The sequence below is a fragment of the Galeopterus variegatus genome, unplaced genomic scaffold, assembly GCF_000696425.1.
Source record: "Galeopterus variegatus unplaced genomic scaffold, G_variegatus-3.0.2 Scaffold2374, whole genome shotgun sequence".
Taxonomy (NCBI): domain Eukaryota; kingdom Metazoa; phylum Chordata; class Mammalia; order Dermoptera; family Cynocephalidae; genus Galeopterus; species Galeopterus variegatus.
Window position 1 is genome coordinate 193,101 of NW_007728485.1, and position 17,080 is coordinate 210,180.

The window sequence follows — 17,080 nt, forward strand, 5'->3', positions numbered from 1 at the left end:
CTCCCAAGTGGCGCACTATCCAGTGCGCCACCGGGCCGGCCCTAGCCCATGACTTTCTTAAGGTCAACTTGTTCATGGGTCATGAAGCCAAACCCTAGATTTGGGTACTGGAGCCCCCTATGTTACCGACAGGTCCGGCTCAGCTTGCCCTCTCACCTTAAACAAATGACCTGAAAGTCCAAAAATTGATGCAAGGATTGGAAGGTTTATTCAGATTACCAGTACTCAACTGAATATCTAACCAAGCAAAGAAACAAAGGGAAAAGAGGAGCAGTGGGGTCCAGTGTAGGCTTAGTCCCAATCAGCGGGGCCAACCTATTCCATTAATAGTAACTGATAAAAGCAGTTCTCCTCACTGTTTTCAGCATAAAGAAGAAAAGCATCAACTAGATTTAAATCAGAAAAACAAAGCATAGCAGGGAGCCCTCCAGGGTGCACCCATATAGACGTGGATACAATCCAACTAAACAGAAGAGGGCTCAGAAAGTCAGAGAAAGGTAAAGAGAATAAAGCATTGCCTTGTCAGAATTTAGGCCAGGGACTCCAGGAGAGATCTACCAGCAGCAGAGACATGGGAGCAAAATAGTCCCAGTGGCCACTTGCCTCTTGCAGGTGGAGTCTTTTCTGGTGTCCAAAGCTTTCCAATTTTTGCCAGTGATTAAAATAGGCTCTCGGATTCCAAAGCCATAGAAATAAACAATGTACCCAAATAGTAAAGCAAGCAACGCTTTATTTATTAAAAGAGGAGATAGACTTATGCATAAGGTGGGTAGCGACAGAAAAGCTAGCCCCCCGAGGGGAGCTTTTCAGGGTCTTTTATAGGGAAAGAAGTTAAGGGGTATAGACCAGCGTCACTGGAGGTGGTCCATTCAGTTCTTCCTGGTTGCGTCATGGCTGCATGCTCAGTGGGCCGTGGTGTTCCTCATTGTCACCCCAGGAGGGTCATTGTAGCAGTCACCTTGATGCTTTGTGCACAGGTGGGAATTCCTAAAGGGGTCTTAAGGCTAATCTGTAACTTTTGTAATTATAGTAAACAAGCCTTGGAGAGGGGTTTTGCAACTCAGTAAAATATCTGTTTCTTCTCTTATCTCAGTCTGTTTTATCAGGGCAGCCCATGGGGTAATCATTTGCCCTGAGGGGTCTCATGACTGAGGAGTGGAAAAGTAACAAAGTGTCCTCTTCAGGGAAAATGGAGTCAGTTTGGTTCACAGGCCTGGCCTTACTCTGTTTCACCTAGTGATCTTAGCTGGTGGCCTTTACCTTCCCACTGAGTTATTCTTTCCTTTTCTTGTCTTTCTACTTTGCAGTGATCTGATGTAGAACACCCTCCTCCTTTTCTTTTTCTACTTCCTGTGTTTGTATGAGTGGAAGGGCCAGAAATTAGTGTTGAGTAAAGAAATGTGTATGATTTCTGAGGAGATAGAGGGAGAAGAAAAGTTTGGAGTGGGATGTATTATGGACATTTGCAGAATTGTGAGAACTAAGAAACTTTCCTGAGTCTACATACCCAGAGAATAAGATGAAATAAAGAGAGGCCCACTAGAAGACCAGGAAGGAAGGATGCTTTCCACGTCCTTGTGAATACACAGCTCTGTCCATAGCTCCACAACCAACAGCAACAACAAAAACATTTAAAAATCACTCTTTAGACTAAGACACAAAGGTAAATTCAAAGATTTCCCAATGCTGACACTAATAAACGAGGAATATGAATTGTTTTTCTAGATTTGGAGATAGCTCTTGAAATGCCCTCACCACGGATGTTAAAAACTCACCTTCAATCACACCTTGTGCCACCATCTGTCTGGAAACAAAACTGCAAGGTAAAAAGAGCTGGCTTTTCAAAATTCTCTTACTTTGGTGATTATAAATTATGTAGCCAATAATGTCTTTCAAAATAATGTATTTGCTATTTTTCTTAGACTTGAAGTCCTTACAATGAAGGATTACATATATTTGAAGTCTGTGGACATCTATTTGTTTTCTAATATTCTGTTATCTCTGATCCTATTTCATGTTAACCCCTTGGTCAAATTTTCCAAAATAGAATCTGTGGTGCTACAAATCAGAGAGTGGATGGGGAGCTAGAACAGAGGAAAACACATTCAAAAATAAGATCTTTTGCTTTGCTTTGCCAAAGTGCTAGAGGCTATTTCCCTGGCCCCAAAGGCTAAAGTACAGGACCTGCCTTCTGTCAAGGCTTGCCTATCTCTGAATCTTCCCAACAGGCTGGGCTCAAAACCTGCCATCACTTTTATCTCCCTTCTCTGTATCTGATCTCACAGAAGTCCAGTTGCTCCTTCAACAGCACTCTAATCTGTCCACCAAACCCCAGCACCACCAGCTGGACCCAGGCGAGGCCACTGTTCCCTTCCACCTTCCAACGTGCCCATCTGCCTAGAGTGTTGCCATCTCAGATCCTCTTCTTTGTAGCCAGTAATCTTTCTAAAACACAAATCTAACTAAGGCATTTCCCACTTTAAACGTGTCCACAGGTGGATTGGAGACCATGTCCAAATTCTCTGTTGACTTCCAGGCCTCTGGCAGCGTGCACCCTGTTCACCTCCAGCCCGCCTCTTCACACCTCCGTTCTCACTACGGCAATCCTCAGAGTCCTGCAGATCTTCTCACACACGTGCTTCCTCACCCGGCCCCACACGTGCTCATATCACTCAATCCCTCTCCCATTTCTCTGGCTAACTCCTACTTATTCCTCTGGTCTTTGTATAGGTCACACCCACTTAGAAGCTTCCCGGACCCCGTGGCGGGATGAGTTCCACACATATGTGTGGGCACGCATACGCATGTGTCTGTCCCACTGGGTACTCATCACGCTGCAGTGTAACGTTCTCTCTGATAGACTGTGAGCTTCTCGAAGGAATGGCTGTGGTCTTGTCCAATTTTCTATTTTATTTTATTTTATTTATTTATTTATTTATTTTGTCTTTTTTCGTGTCCAGCAACAGATTGCAACCCTCAGTGTCGCACCCGTACCGGACCGGGACCGGCAACGGGATCGCAACCCTCAGTGTTGCACCCGCACCTCGCTCAGCCAGTGAGCGGGAACCGGTCTGTATGTGGGATCTGAACCCTCGGCAGGAGCGCAGCCGCACTTCTCAAGCGGCGCACTGTAGCAGTGCGCCACCAGGCCGGCCCGGATTTCATTTTTTTTAATATAGCAGAATAGTATTCTATTGTGTTATAAATACCATAGTATTTTTATGCATTCACTCATTGATGGGCATTTAGGTTGATTTCACCTCTTGGCTATTGTGAATTAGTTAGTATTGCCATGAACATGGGAGTGCAGGTGTGTGTCTTCAATATATTGATTTTATTTCCTTTGGGTATATACCCAGCAGTGGGATCATTGAGTCATAAGGCCCAAGCGGCACACTGTAGCAGTGTGCCACCAGGCCAGCCCCAATTTTCTATTTTAAGCAGCGTCTTGGCACATAGCAGGGGCTTATGTGTCTGCTGTGTGTTTGTTGAATGAATGATCGTGAATGCCCGATCACCACATCACATGCCACTCTCCTTGATTCTCCTGCATCCCCAGAGAGAAGCCAAGAGCATCCCAGTTGCAGAAAAATGTTACATATCAGCAAAACCAAACCACTTCAAAGTATACAATTAATCTCAGAGAAACACTGTCTGAGACATTGCTCAATAGAGTCTCACTCATATGCCCCAGCACTGCACATGTAATGGAGCAACCTCTGCACTCAACGCCCCAGTTTCTGTGTTCCAGGCCTGACCCTGTCGTCTACTAACCATGTATTAGTGGAAAGTCCCTCAAGTTCTCTAAATCACAAACGCTCCATCATCAAAGAAGGATAGTGTCCCTTCTGTCCTTACTAACCCTGACATTTATGGGAATTCAATGAGATGGTATGTAGGAGATGCTTTCTCAATCTGCAGTCTTTCCCAGTTGTTTGCTGGAGAATTCCCGTCCACCTGTTGAGACACAGCTGACACTGGGTGTCACAGCTCCTGTCCTGTCTGCTCAGGAGTGCTCTGCCGCTTCTTCCTCCTGCAAGGACACAGCTTGTCATATTTCATGCTTATTTGCAGTATGGTCCTAACGTTTTGCTTGTCTTCTGCCATGATGTATCACCACTCTAAGGCTGGGGCTCTCTCGTTTGCCTTTGTATTTGCTGTGTCTACCAGAGTTGCAGAGCCAGAGGCACAGTTTATTCAATTACCATTTTAATTAATAAATAAATAATGTATAACACATTATATACTTAACAGATGTAATTATTATTGTTCCAGAACATTCTTCTACAGTGTTTCTCTTCAGTCTTATTTTTCTTTTTCTGGCTTCTTTCCCCCTCCTGGATTTCAGATTATCTATGTGGCCAGAAATGCCAAAGATTGCCTGGTGTCTTTCTACCACTTTTCCAGGATGATCTCATTACTTCCTGACCCTCAGAGCTTCGACAAATTTTGTGAAAAGTTCATGTCAGGAGAAGGTGAGTACAAACTGATTTTGTGGTGCCCATAAGAGATTCTAATGATAAGCACCTCTAGAATCTGGTAGAGAACAGTACTGAATGTCATCCTGAGAGGCCAGGTTCTACCTTAGGGACCTGGGACTGGGGAAGCCAGGTAGAAGAGATATTTTCCCCAAATTGAATACAAATGTAAATTGAGGCCACCTGAGGGTGTAAGTGTAGGATGAAGGATAAAATCCCACAAATCCTGGGTTTGAATCTTAAACAATAAGCTTCAAAAGTAAGGAGAGGAGGAGACATGTACCGACGGAAAGACATAGAGCAGTGGGAAGGTCATGAGATGATGTCCTGCTAGTTTGATCTGACAGTGAAATCCCACAAATCCTGGGTTTGAATCTTAAACAATAAGCTTCAAAAGTAAGGAGAGGAGGAGACATGTACCGATGGAAAGACATAGAGCAGTGGGAAGGTCATGAGATGATGTCCTGCTAGTTTGATCTGACAGTGTTATTGCACCACAGGGCTGCCGTGTGCAGACACAAAGGTCGTACACTGCACAACCACAGAGTGCCTTTCCCATAGACCATAATGTACAGTCTTTGACTTCTTCTCTGGCAGAGTCTTCAAATTAGAATTTGCAGTCATGGCCCTTCATCCTTGTCCTAAAGACATCACACTTTCCAGGGCACCAGTCAACCTTTCAAAAAAGCATTTGACCAGAACAGAGCAGGCATCAAATCAGACCGGCAAGGACATCAAATCCTCCACAGAGGAAGAATACCTCAAGGAAACAGCAATGTATAGATGGAAGAAGAGACTAGAGGGTTACAGGGGGTGGTTTAGGATGTGAGAAGCATCTTCACATATTTGTAAGAGCTCTAATGTAGAAACGTGACTGTAGTTATTTTGTTGTAGCTGCAGTGGACAGAACACAGACAAATGGATGAAAATTACATGGTCTCTGCTTAATGAATGTTTCTCAAATTACTAGAACGTTCATAAATACAATAACTGCATTGTGATGGTGAGAGCAAGTATCTGTCACAATGCTGGGCAAAAGGGCTGTCTCCAAGCAGGAAGTAGTCAGATGGCAATGAACAGCTCTTCCTGACCCAAGACTAAACAGAGAGGGCAGACACGAAAAGCACACATTGCCGAAAAGTCAGGTTAACAATATTTCAGAGCCACTGCTGACAATGTATTTATTTGATTAACTTTAATTCCCAAATCAAAAAGTATTTTGCAGGGCCCCCATGAGTTCATTGTATCCAAATCTGACCACAACATTCATATTCCCTTGAGAAAAACAAAGACCCAAATGAAATGACTTCCAAAATACAACCTGCTTAGAAACAGGAATCTGTGGAAAAGTCAGTAAGAAATAATCTCCATCAAGCATGTCCCTCAAGTGACTCAAGAAAGATACCTCTGCCAGAACAATTTCTCTAGAAACAAATGAGAAGAAAGAGGAGAGAGAGACGATGATAAGGAACGTCAGGTACAGATCTAGAGAGGGCTCTCGGTGAATGCATTTCCTGATATCTGTAGAGGGGATCGTTGAGAGCAGGCGAGGTGAGTGGAAGCGAGGGAAGCAGAAGCGCCCAAGCCTCTCTGCGATTCCCAAGTCCTGTGCTGTGTTGGCTACTTTTACATGTCAACTTGGCTGGTCTGTAGTACCCAGTTATTTAATTAAACACCAATACAGGAGTTTCTGTGAAGGTATTTCGTAGAGGTGATAAACACCTACAATCAGTTGACTTTAAGTAAAAGAGATTGCTCTCAATGACGTGGGGGCCTCAGCCAATCTGTGGAAGGTCTTAAGAGCAAAACCTGAGGTTTCCTAGAAGGAGAGAAATTCTTCCCTAAGACTGCAACATTAAATCCTGCTTGATTTTCTACAGATTCCAAACTTGCCAGGCCCCACAATTGTAGGAGCCAATTCCGTAAAATACTTATACATAGTCAGGCACCACATAACGATATTTAGGTTAAAATGAACCACATGTCTGACAGTGGTCCCACAAGATTATAATGGCCACGCCACACAGCCTAGGTTTGGAGTAGGCTGTACCATCTAGGATGTGTGTAGGTCAGGCACCACATAACGATATTTAGGTTAAAATGAACCACATGTCTGACAGTGGTCCCACAAGGTTATAATGGCCACGCCACACAGCCTAGGTTTGGAGTAGGCTGTACCATCTAGGATGTGTGTAAGTACACTCTATGATGGTCCTACAACATCAAAACCACTTAACCACACATTTTTCAGGATGTATTTCCATCATTAAACAACATGTGACTGTATATATAACATACAATGGTACCTCAAGAAGTTTAGTTTGCAAAAAGTTTCACATTATCTTCCAATTCTATTTTTCCATGAACTTTTGGAAGTATACACACACACACACTTGTATATACACCCTTTAATGTACACACATGCACATATATACATGGATATGTTCTCCTGTTGGTTACTCTGTTGGTTCTGTTTCTCTGGAGAACCCTGACTGACACGTGTGTCAGTCAGCATGACACATGCCAGGGTTCAAGTCAACTGCAAACGCACATCTCTGCTCATACGCATTCAGCAGAGAACATTTCACCCACTCGCTTCCTTGGTCTGTGGACCTATCACTTGATGACAATGTTTTTTGTCATCCTTCAGAAAGCTTCATGTCCACTTTGCACAATGCTTGCAACATAGCAAACACTCAATGAAGATTACTGCTGTGTTTATAATCACTCCTCAGAAGCAAACCACAGAGCTGTCATGAGTGCCAGTCTATCAGGGACACCAGATCGCCACTGGAAGGAATAAAAATGTGGTACTGGCTAACTCAGGTCTCCACTCATTTCTTACCTACTGGTGAAAAGATGTATCCCGTGTTTGCCAAGTAGACTTAGCCCATAAATGGAACTAAAAGTTCTCCCTCGTGGCACCTCTGTTTCTGCTGCTGCTGCGTCTTTCTGATAATGCACTTGCAAACTGGGTACACAGCTACAAGGTGAGGGTGGCAGGAGGTCTGCAGCCCTAACACTAAGCTGCCTGTGTCAGTAGTTGAATATGGAACTAAGTGCAAGGAACAGGTGAAGTATTTTATCACCTACATGGTTTCAGGTGAGTCCCAAGACATAGTCCAGGTGGGCAAAGTCACATATAATAAATGTATATTAAAAGTACTTGCTTTAAAGTGTAAAGATGGGCACCTTTTATTAACAGAAAATTACTTACCCATCACTAAATAAGCTGAATAAAAGATATGGAGGCTTATTTCAAAGAGATGCTAAATTATCTTATCACCTTGGGTTTGTCCCTGGTCCTGAGAACTAACAGTGCTCCTACCACTTCCAGTGCTTTATGGGTCCTGGTATGACCACGTGAAGGGGTGGTGGGCTGCAAAATACCAACACCGGATCCTCTACCTCTTCTATGAAGACATGAAAAAGGTAAGTACTACTGAGCATTGTTGGTGAGACCCAGCAAAGCCTCCTCATGATTACATTCTGTACAATAAGCTGTCTCTTGAATTAGCCAATGTCTTCTTTCCACCCCACCCCCCATAATGCCATTTTTTCCTGTGGTCAGAATCCAAAACGTGAGATCCACAAGATGTTGGAATTCTTGGAGAAAACCTTGTCAGAGGACGTTATAAATAAGATCGTCCACCATACCTCATTTGAAGTAATGAAGGAAAATCCCATGGCCAACCAAACTGCTGTTCCTTCCAACATATACAATCACACCATCTCGCCATTCATGAGGAAAGGTGGGTGATATTTATTTAATTCAGTTCTAAAACATATTCTGCCCCATGAGCCAGAACAATTTTATAGTTAGTTTTCAGGAGCAAGTGATACATTTCAGTCCTATTACAGGTCTCTGCCCCCTTCACCCTCTCTGCTTATTGAAAACTGATGCCAGTGGTCCTAAAACACGTGTCCACATCACAGTCCCTGGAGGACCCCCTAGAGCACTGGTGGCTGGGCCCCTCTCCCAGAGATTCTGACTGAGTGGGTCTGGCAGTGGCTCTAGAGTTCACCCTTCTCACGAGTTCTCAGGTGGTGCTGATGCTGCTGGCCACTTTGAGGATCCCTGTTCTTTGCAAATATAAGACCCGGCACAACCAAAATCTCTTTCTCTTGCATCCTCTCAGCAGCCTTGGGCACCTTCTCTGTTGGTCCATCACTGTTTTTGTTCAGAGCTCTAGTTTAGCACTTAGCACTGAGCTTTCCTTTCTGTCTCCAGAGCAAGAATATAGGTTGTCCAGAAGAGAATATCATGTTCAGTTTTGTCCACTAGTATCTAGTACAGGGCCTCAATAGGAGGAACCTTGTAGGAACTCAATAAATGCCTGTTGAGTGAGTGAATGAGCGAGTGTGTGGAAGGATTAATGAGACATTGTTTATGTCTGTTCTCAGGAGGTCAACAGTCTAGATAGAGTAATAGATGCATAAAGTTAATGATAAGAAATTACAGGGGGAGCTGTACTACTGGGTCCCAAATACCAGTCCACCTGAGTGCATCTAAATAATCTTTAAAAACCCAAACTCCCTGACCCCAAACTTGAATATTCTAATTCACTGGTTAAGTTAGAATTAAGAATTCACTATTATTATCAAGCACTTCAGATTAATCTTCTTGCCAAGGGGTGGGAAACCAGCAGAAATAAACTACAAGGAGAATTGGAGGAACAATTCATTAGTTCTGCAGTGGTTGACTGCCAACGTGCAACAGTTTGCAGAAGATCATTAATATCCAAATGTCACTTGTGCAGAACGAAGTGTCTTTTTTTTTTTTTCCTTTTTGTCTTTTTTGTGACTGGCAACGGATTGCAACCCTCAGTGTCGCGCCCGTACCAGACCGGGACCGGCAACGGGATCGCAACCCTCACCCTCGGTGAGAGCACCGCCGCACTCCCAAGCGGCGCACTGTAGCAGTGCACCACCGGGCCGGCCCCAGAACGAAGTGTCTTTAATTCTCCCCAACAAGAAAGATCTTATCCACTGAGGAAACTGTTGCCTTGTAAGATGTTTCACTGTGCCTGAGGAAATGATACAGGAAGTGCTTGAGGAGGTCCATGACGGTAACCAGTTCTCGACATTGGGTTGGATGCCCCAGAGCCAATCGCCAACAGGGGGCACAATAAGGCAACACAGGCAGAGCTCTCAGGGGGCCTGTGGAATTTGAAGAAGGGAGCATGAATATGACATGTGTCTTGTGAAGGTAAATTCAGGTGGATGGGGTTAGGGACCATCAGTGGTGGGAAGGTAGGTGAGTGGAACTGAGGGACCCATCAGTCGTGGCAAGGTAGGTGGATGTTGCTGAGGGACCATCAGTGGTGAGAAGTAGGTCAATGGGGCCACAGGACCAACAGTGGTGGGAGGGAAGGAGGATGGGGCTGAGGGTCCATTAGTGGTGGGAAGATACGAGGATGGGGTTGAGGTTCCATCAGTAGTGGTAAGAAGGGTGGATGGGGCTGAGGGTCCATTGGGTTGGTAGGTGGAGAGACTAAAGGGCCACTCATGAACTTTTTGATGTCCTACAGGGATGCCTGGAGACTGGAAATACCATTTCACTGTGGCTATGAATGAGAAATTTGATGAGCATTATAAGAAGAAAATGGCAGGGACCACACTGACCTTCTGCACAGAGATCTGAGAAAAGAAAAAAAAAAAGGAGAACATGCCAAGTGCCTTTTATTGTATGGGGGAGGGTGTTGAGGCTCAGTGTGAAGCTTATTAGCATTCAGTTTCTGTCTTCCAGGGGCTTGGCTAGACTGCTATAGAAGTAAAACATGATTTAAAATATTGACCAACGTGCTACTACGGTAAATAAAATAAGTGCATTGGAAAGCAGTGGCTGGGCTCCATGGAGACTTTTAAATGCAAGTGTGTTTTTTTGTGCATAACTGGTAGGGCAAGAACAAACAATCGCATGTTGCATTCACGTGTGTAACCTAACATGGATTTCACAGCAAACAAGAGATCAGTATTATGAACCTATCACTAAGAGAAGAGACTATGGCTAGGCATAGAGCTTTATCTATAAGTAATTACTTGTAACAGAAAAGAGCTGATAAATAGGGTTCAGTCATAATTGATCTAATATGGAGATATGTAACTAAATTGCCTCTGAAAAAATAAATCAATGAGAAAGCAAGGTTACTTTTCTCAAATTTGATTAGTACACAGTTTTTTAAGCAAAAGAGCTTGAATTCAAGAAATCAAGCAGCGAGTACTCCTGAAAAATCTTTCCTTAATGTAAATGCACCTGCTCTATGTACCTGATCTGTAAACCAAGATTTGGGACAAAAGGACCATGACTGTGTTGCCATTTCTCTTGACAGTCTCCCTTGAATCACTTCAACAAGCATGATCTCAGATTTATTATAAATTTAGGGCTTCAGCTGTGCTCCACTGAAGCCCTGGCTTTTTATATGACTGAACACGACTGTCTCCTTAGGAGGGAGTAGTCCTGAGAGGCTTTGGTACTGTGGGTGGTGCCACCTGGGCAGATGTCCTCAGAAAGGTGACTATCCAGTGGAGACCAGGGCTGCACCTACCTGTCCCCTAGAGAGCAAGGCATGTGCCAGAAAGGGGGAGAATTTGGAGATTTTAAACTCAGAAGTAAAATGAGAGCAACTGAAGATGTCTCAGTTACCATCTCGACAGGCGGTGAAGAACAGTATACAGAGGTCCTAATGCACAGAACAAAGTGACCTCTCAGTGGTTGCGATTATTGTCCCTACCTCACTGTGGAAATAAGGCAGTGATATTTCCCTGAGGCAAAGGAGAAATTCCATCCCATGCTCTGTCAAAGTTATACAGTAGATAATGAGATATTTAAATAAGAAAGGAAAGCAGCTAGTCCCTAGAGCCTGCTGTAAGGAAAGAGGACAGAGATGGTACATCAGCTGAGAGGTGTCCCCGGGGTGAAGTTTCCCAGGCTGCCACCATCCAACCCGGTAGCCCAACTACCTGGAATAGAACCTTCATGTTGTGCTGATGATCTAGGGGAGAGATTTCCACCACTGCTCCTTAAAGGCATAGGAAGAATAAAAGAGATTGTTTGATCACCACGGAATTATCGGTGCACTTAAAGGAGCAGTGGGCTTTGCAATTTGAGAGGAGAGAAGACATAACAAGTAGTGAGTTCTGGGACCCAAGGTATTGTCCAAGTCCAAAGTAGGCCTCAGAAGTGGAGCAGGGAGACCAAAGGAAAAGTGACCCTTGTTTTCTTACTTGGAAGTGATTATTGATTGAAAAGCAATTGAATGGTGGGAATAAAGACAGTTCCTCTGCTACCCTTTGGACTTGAGTGTTCATGACCAACTAATACAAAGATCATTTTCTGTATGCAGTGGATTGTACCTGCATGCCCTTGCAAGAATTAAGGGGCATGATGCTGAGATTCCAGGTGTATAACAGAGGCTGATGTGTTTGGGGCAAAGCATTTTGTCTATACGAATATAATGCTGAGAATTGGGAAAGGGTTGGGAACCCTTTGATGAAAGATCATAGAAAGTAGGAACAAAGTAGACATGCGCTTCTTCCCTAACGGTCTGAGCTGCTCCTCATCCTTCAGAGCCACGTCTTGCTGCAGGCTGCTGAGCTGATTCAGGTGACATATGTGGAGTGCCCGATGGCTCCTGTAGAGGTTTCCCTGGGAGGGCACCCTCCCAGAGGAGTGGATGAGAACACATTTTCTCAGTCCTTTCCCAGCAATGGATATTATCACTGTTATTTAATTTTTGCTAATCTGAAACCCCAAATTTTTTCCTCATTTTTATTTTGTGTTTTGTTTTGTTGGTGTTATTGTGTATCATTCATGGTTTGGAATTTCTGCATGTGCGTGTGTGTGCGTGTGTGCGTGCGTGTGTGTGTGTGAGATTTACCTGTTCGTGGCTTCTGTCTCTACTTTTTTGAGGCATTCGTCTTTTTTCTGTTTTATAAAGTACAGATGTGTTTATACGATATATATTTGTGTGTGTATGTATTTACTTTCCCCAAAACTTCTTTATTTATATTTTAACTTTGTTTATGCTCTATTTTATCAGTTTCTCAAGTTTGTAGGATTTGTAATCAGATCCTACAAAATTATTTTCTTTAATGATTTTTGATATTTAGAACACTTGTAGTTTAAATCTTCAATTCCTTCATAATCATATATAGGATAATGAAGGGATTTAACTATTTTTCCAATTTTTCCAGTAACATTAATCAAATAACACCTTACTTCCCACCAATTTGGAATTCTAGTTTTATTCTTTCTAAAGCTATGAATACACATATTTTGATCCACTAAGCTACTTATCCATGACAATGCCAACTTTTAAATAAAATGTTTCCTTCTTCCCTTATTTTTCAAGTTGATTTTTATTTAGTTTAAAAAATACATTTTACATGAATATTAAAATATTTGTCAAGATTAAAAAAGAAATCAAATTTGGTTGAAATTACATTATATTTTTCTAGGTTATAGAATAATTTTATGTTCTTAAAACATTTACAACATTAAATGTTTACTTCAAGAAACATGTAAATTATTGTATATATTTATATTTTATAAAATTTATTTCCTCTAATAATTTTTTTCCTACTGATATAAACATATTTTGTTAATTTTTATTTTTTATTTTTATTGAATCAAAAAAGTCATCTTTTTTCCTTATTCATATTATCCATCTTTGTTCTTTAATGCCAGCATCAAGGAAAGTTATTTGATTATAAGTGTTTATTTTCTGTGTATGTATGTATACACACCCACACACACATATGTACATGTATATATAGTGACCACATTACCAAACTCCTTCATTAGTTCCAATAGTATTCAGTTACTTTTCTCAGGTTTTCTTTGCACATAAGAGTCTTCATTTGGGCCCTCCCAAAATTGGTACAGCCATTGTGGAATACAGTATGGAGGTACCTCGGTGAACAAAAAATTTAACTACCCTATAACCCAACAATCCCACTACTGGGCATATATACCCAAAGGAAATGAAATCAATATATGGAAGAGACACCTGCACACCCATGTTCATTGCAACACTGTTCACAATAGCCAAGAGACGTTATCAACCTAAAGTCCATCAATGGGTGAATGAATAAAAAAAAAACACTGTGGCATATATGCCCAATGGAATACTATTCAGCTATAAAAGAAATGAAATTCTGTTATTTTTAGCAACAGGGATGGAACTGGAGAAGTGAAGTAACTTGGGCACAGAAAGGCAAATACCACATGGTCTCACTCACATGTGGAGTCTGAAAAAGAAAATAAACAAATAAACAGTGGTTCTTACAGAAGTGGAGAGTAGAACAATGGTGACCAGAGGAGGGAGGGGGACAGAAAGCGGGGGTTTAGCAGTACGAGGCTGTGCTGTCTACCTAAGTCAATCAATGTACAGAACACGCATATATGGAAGCAACACACTGTACCCCACACATATGTACAAGTAAATGTTAAAATTAAAAAAAAAAGAGGAAAAAAAAAGTTGTATGTGAGCCCTGACTCAAACCAAAGTAAAACTGAGGGAGAGGGGATAGGGACAGAGCAGGAGTCTGTTGACTCATGTAACTGGGAAGTCAATATACAGCAAACTGTTTTATCACACCTTCTTTCTCTTACACCTTCTTGCTGATATTCTTGGCTCAGTTCAATTCCCTCCTCAGGCGGGCTCTTTCCTGCTTATTGGCATCTCCACCAAGCCACAATCATTCTCACAGCTTTTGATCCTAGGAACACTGACCATAGTTTCAGAAAAGACTCTGATGGGCCCTGCTTGAATCACAAGCCCATCGAAGACACATCTTTCTGTTCAGGAGCATGGGATACTCTGGCCAAAAGGTCTTCTCCACCCCGTCCCCTCCCTGAGATGACTTGGAGCCTGCCCAGCCCATACTCAGGCATCTTGATCTCAGCTTTATGGCCTCGGCTGCTGGCAACCAGCAGAGGCAGGAATCCCCTGCCTCCTACATAGCCAAAGGCATCTCGGCTGGGGTTTCAGGAGTCTCTTCTAGCAGCATTGGACATAATCCTGGATAAGTCTACCAACCAGAGTGCATCCAGTTCTTCAAACAAAGAAAACACTGGAAGCAGCGGTTATGAGAAAAGTTTCAGACTTGGGAACAGGCTGTGACCCTGCATGGCAAGGCTGTGGTAGCAGATCTGGACTGGAAAGCCAGGCTGGGTTAGAGGGAAGCCACCGTGAACGCACTCACCTTGGTTCGAGGACTTGAGTACCTGTTTTCTCTCAAAAACTGCATTAGTACAAGTGAATAACATAACCACACTGAGTGGAGTGGGAAGGAAAGAACTAACTAAGTGATGGTAGAAAGCAGTCTGGCCTGGATATTGTGGGAATAAAGACCAAAAGAACCGCACGGTAATGCAGTATGCTAATCAGTAAATATGTTTCTCATAGGACTGTGTGTTAGCAAACCCGAAACTAATTCACATGTATACTAAACTTAAGCAAATGAGGAATATTTTCTAGATAATGAGAAGCAGGTTTCTTTTTTTTTTTGTCTTTTTTCGTGTCCGGCAACGGATCGCAACCCTCAGCGTCGGACCAGGACTGGCAACGGGATCGCAACCCTTGGTGCCGTGCCCGCACCTCGCTCAGCCAGTGAGAGGGAACCAGTCTGTATGTGGGATCCGAACCCTCGGCGCTCCCGCCGCCACGCTCCCAAGCGGCGCACTGTAGCAGTGTGCCACCGGGCCGGCCCAGGTTTCTCACTGTTAGAAAAAGAAGTTACAAACAAGGAAAGCGAGAAAGCTAAATGGACCCTGTGCTGTTGGATTGGAATCTGAACTATCGGTGTAAAAACATAGTTTTCATTGATAGATGGAAATAGAGATAGATAAATAGATAGATATAGCTATAGACACAGACATACAAGTAAATAGATACAGACGTGTAGGTCAGTGTGCATGCACAGTGCCCCGACTGTCTGCTGAGAGGGTAGAAATAACAATGTCCAGGAGTGACGAACACACTTTGTGCTCAGGTCTTGTTTCTAAACATCTGTTACCAATAAAATGAACCAGGGCTTTTTGAGAAGTGGCTGGTTCCAGGATTGGAGTGGGAGAAATACAAGATGAGCCTGAAGCATCTTGTGCTGCCGAAAAGTAAGGAATTGTTCAAAGAAGATGAAAGTTTGTAGAAAGACTACAGGAGCTCACCTAAAAGAGATCCTAATGCACGACTGGAACAATTGAGAAACAAAACGGGTAATGACTTGATTGGATTAGAACACATTGCCTTAAATAAATATCTATGAGTACTTACGGATACAAATTTTAAAAACTAGTCTCATAAATAAATAAATGGAGGAGAAGAAAGAGCTCATCCCTGAGGTTGAATTCCAATTAATAAGCGTAGAAAGAAAGAGGGAAATAGAAATTACTGTGAGGCAAACACCACAGTAATAATTGTTGCAGAAAAGATCCACTGCTGGATGCTAAAACTCACGGGCAAAGGTTTCAGGAGAAACAAGATTTGCAATAGTCTGTATCTTCCCCAAAGTATTTACAACTGCGAAGTGAACAACCTTGCAATGGAGAAATCCCAGCAGAAATCACTTCCACCAAGTGATTAAGGTCAACATCACCAGGAATTAGGCATGTTGATATCTAGAACCGGGGATGTGACACACTGAGAAGCTTCATTCTGTGGTATTCTTCACAAAAAGGTATAACCTCAGGCCAATCAGCAGAAAATGCCAGACAAGCCCAAACGGAGGCACATTCACAAAATAACCCACCCAAACTCTTCCAAAGTGTCAAGATCATGAAAGACAGGAACAACTGAGGAATCCAGATTGCAAAAAAATGAGAAAAAATAAAATCCAAATGCAATGTGGGTTCCTGGGGAGGATTCTGGAACATCAGAGGAAAAGATGATGAAATTAGCATAAAGTCTTCACTATGTTAACAGTATTGCACCACTGTTAGTTTCCTGATTTTAATTATCGTGCTATTAACATTAGAGGAAGTTGGGTGAGGGATATATGGAAACTCTGTATTATTTACACTTTTCTGCAAGGTTAAAATTAGTTCGAAAGTACAAGTTTTTTAAAAAAGTAAATTCAACCAGTACCGAGTGGACAGCTGCAATGAATTACTCTGCATCCACACAAGAGTCACTCTTAGCTTGTTCGTTTTACATTCTAGCTTGAAATCCAACTTCATATAGTCCTAATGGAAATGATTTTCTAGTACACAGCCAGGGTCCTGAATAAGAGGACACTGAAATGTCTACACTCCTGCAATTTCCTCTTCAGCCGTCACACCGCTGCCACCCACCCCCGTTTGCTCAATTTACCATATGCTCCGCTATCTCCTACTTTTGTGAAATGTGTTCTGTGCTCTCTGTTTTATTGGACTTTAATTTTGCAGTAGGTTGAAAGGCTAAGCCTCATTTTATGGCCTGCCTAGCAGGGTAGTGATGGTTTCTTTTCCACTGCCTAATTCTAAACAAGCACACAACACCAAGTTTCTTCCTATAAGCTGAAGCCAGGGCAGAGGTAATTCTTTGCCATTAAGTCAGAGATGGAAGCAGTTCAGGGGAATGAGCTGCCATGAATCAGACACTCTACAGGACTGAGAGCAG

General features: G+C 42.7%; 1 protein-coding gene across 1 annotated transcript in view; it reads left to right on the plus strand.

Annotated features, from left to right (window-relative positions):
• Positions 1–10,122, plus strand: part of SULT1C3 (sulfotransferase family, cytosolic, 1C, member 3) — a 20,517-nt gene extending 10,395 nt beyond the window's left edge. The window contains exons 3-7 of the mRNA XM_008581509.1: positions 1,726–1,823; positions 4,349–4,475; positions 7,816–7,910; positions 8,050–8,230; positions 10,010–10,122. Of these exons, the coding sequence (XP_008579731.1) occupies positions 1,726–1,823; positions 4,349–4,475; positions 7,816–7,910; positions 8,050–8,230; positions 10,010–10,122 (614 nt within the window). The remainder of the gene's footprint in view (positions 1–1,725; positions 1,824–4,348; positions 4,476–7,815; positions 7,911–8,049; positions 8,231–10,009) is intronic.
• The last annotated feature ends 6,958 nt before the right edge of the window (positions 10,123–17,080 follow it).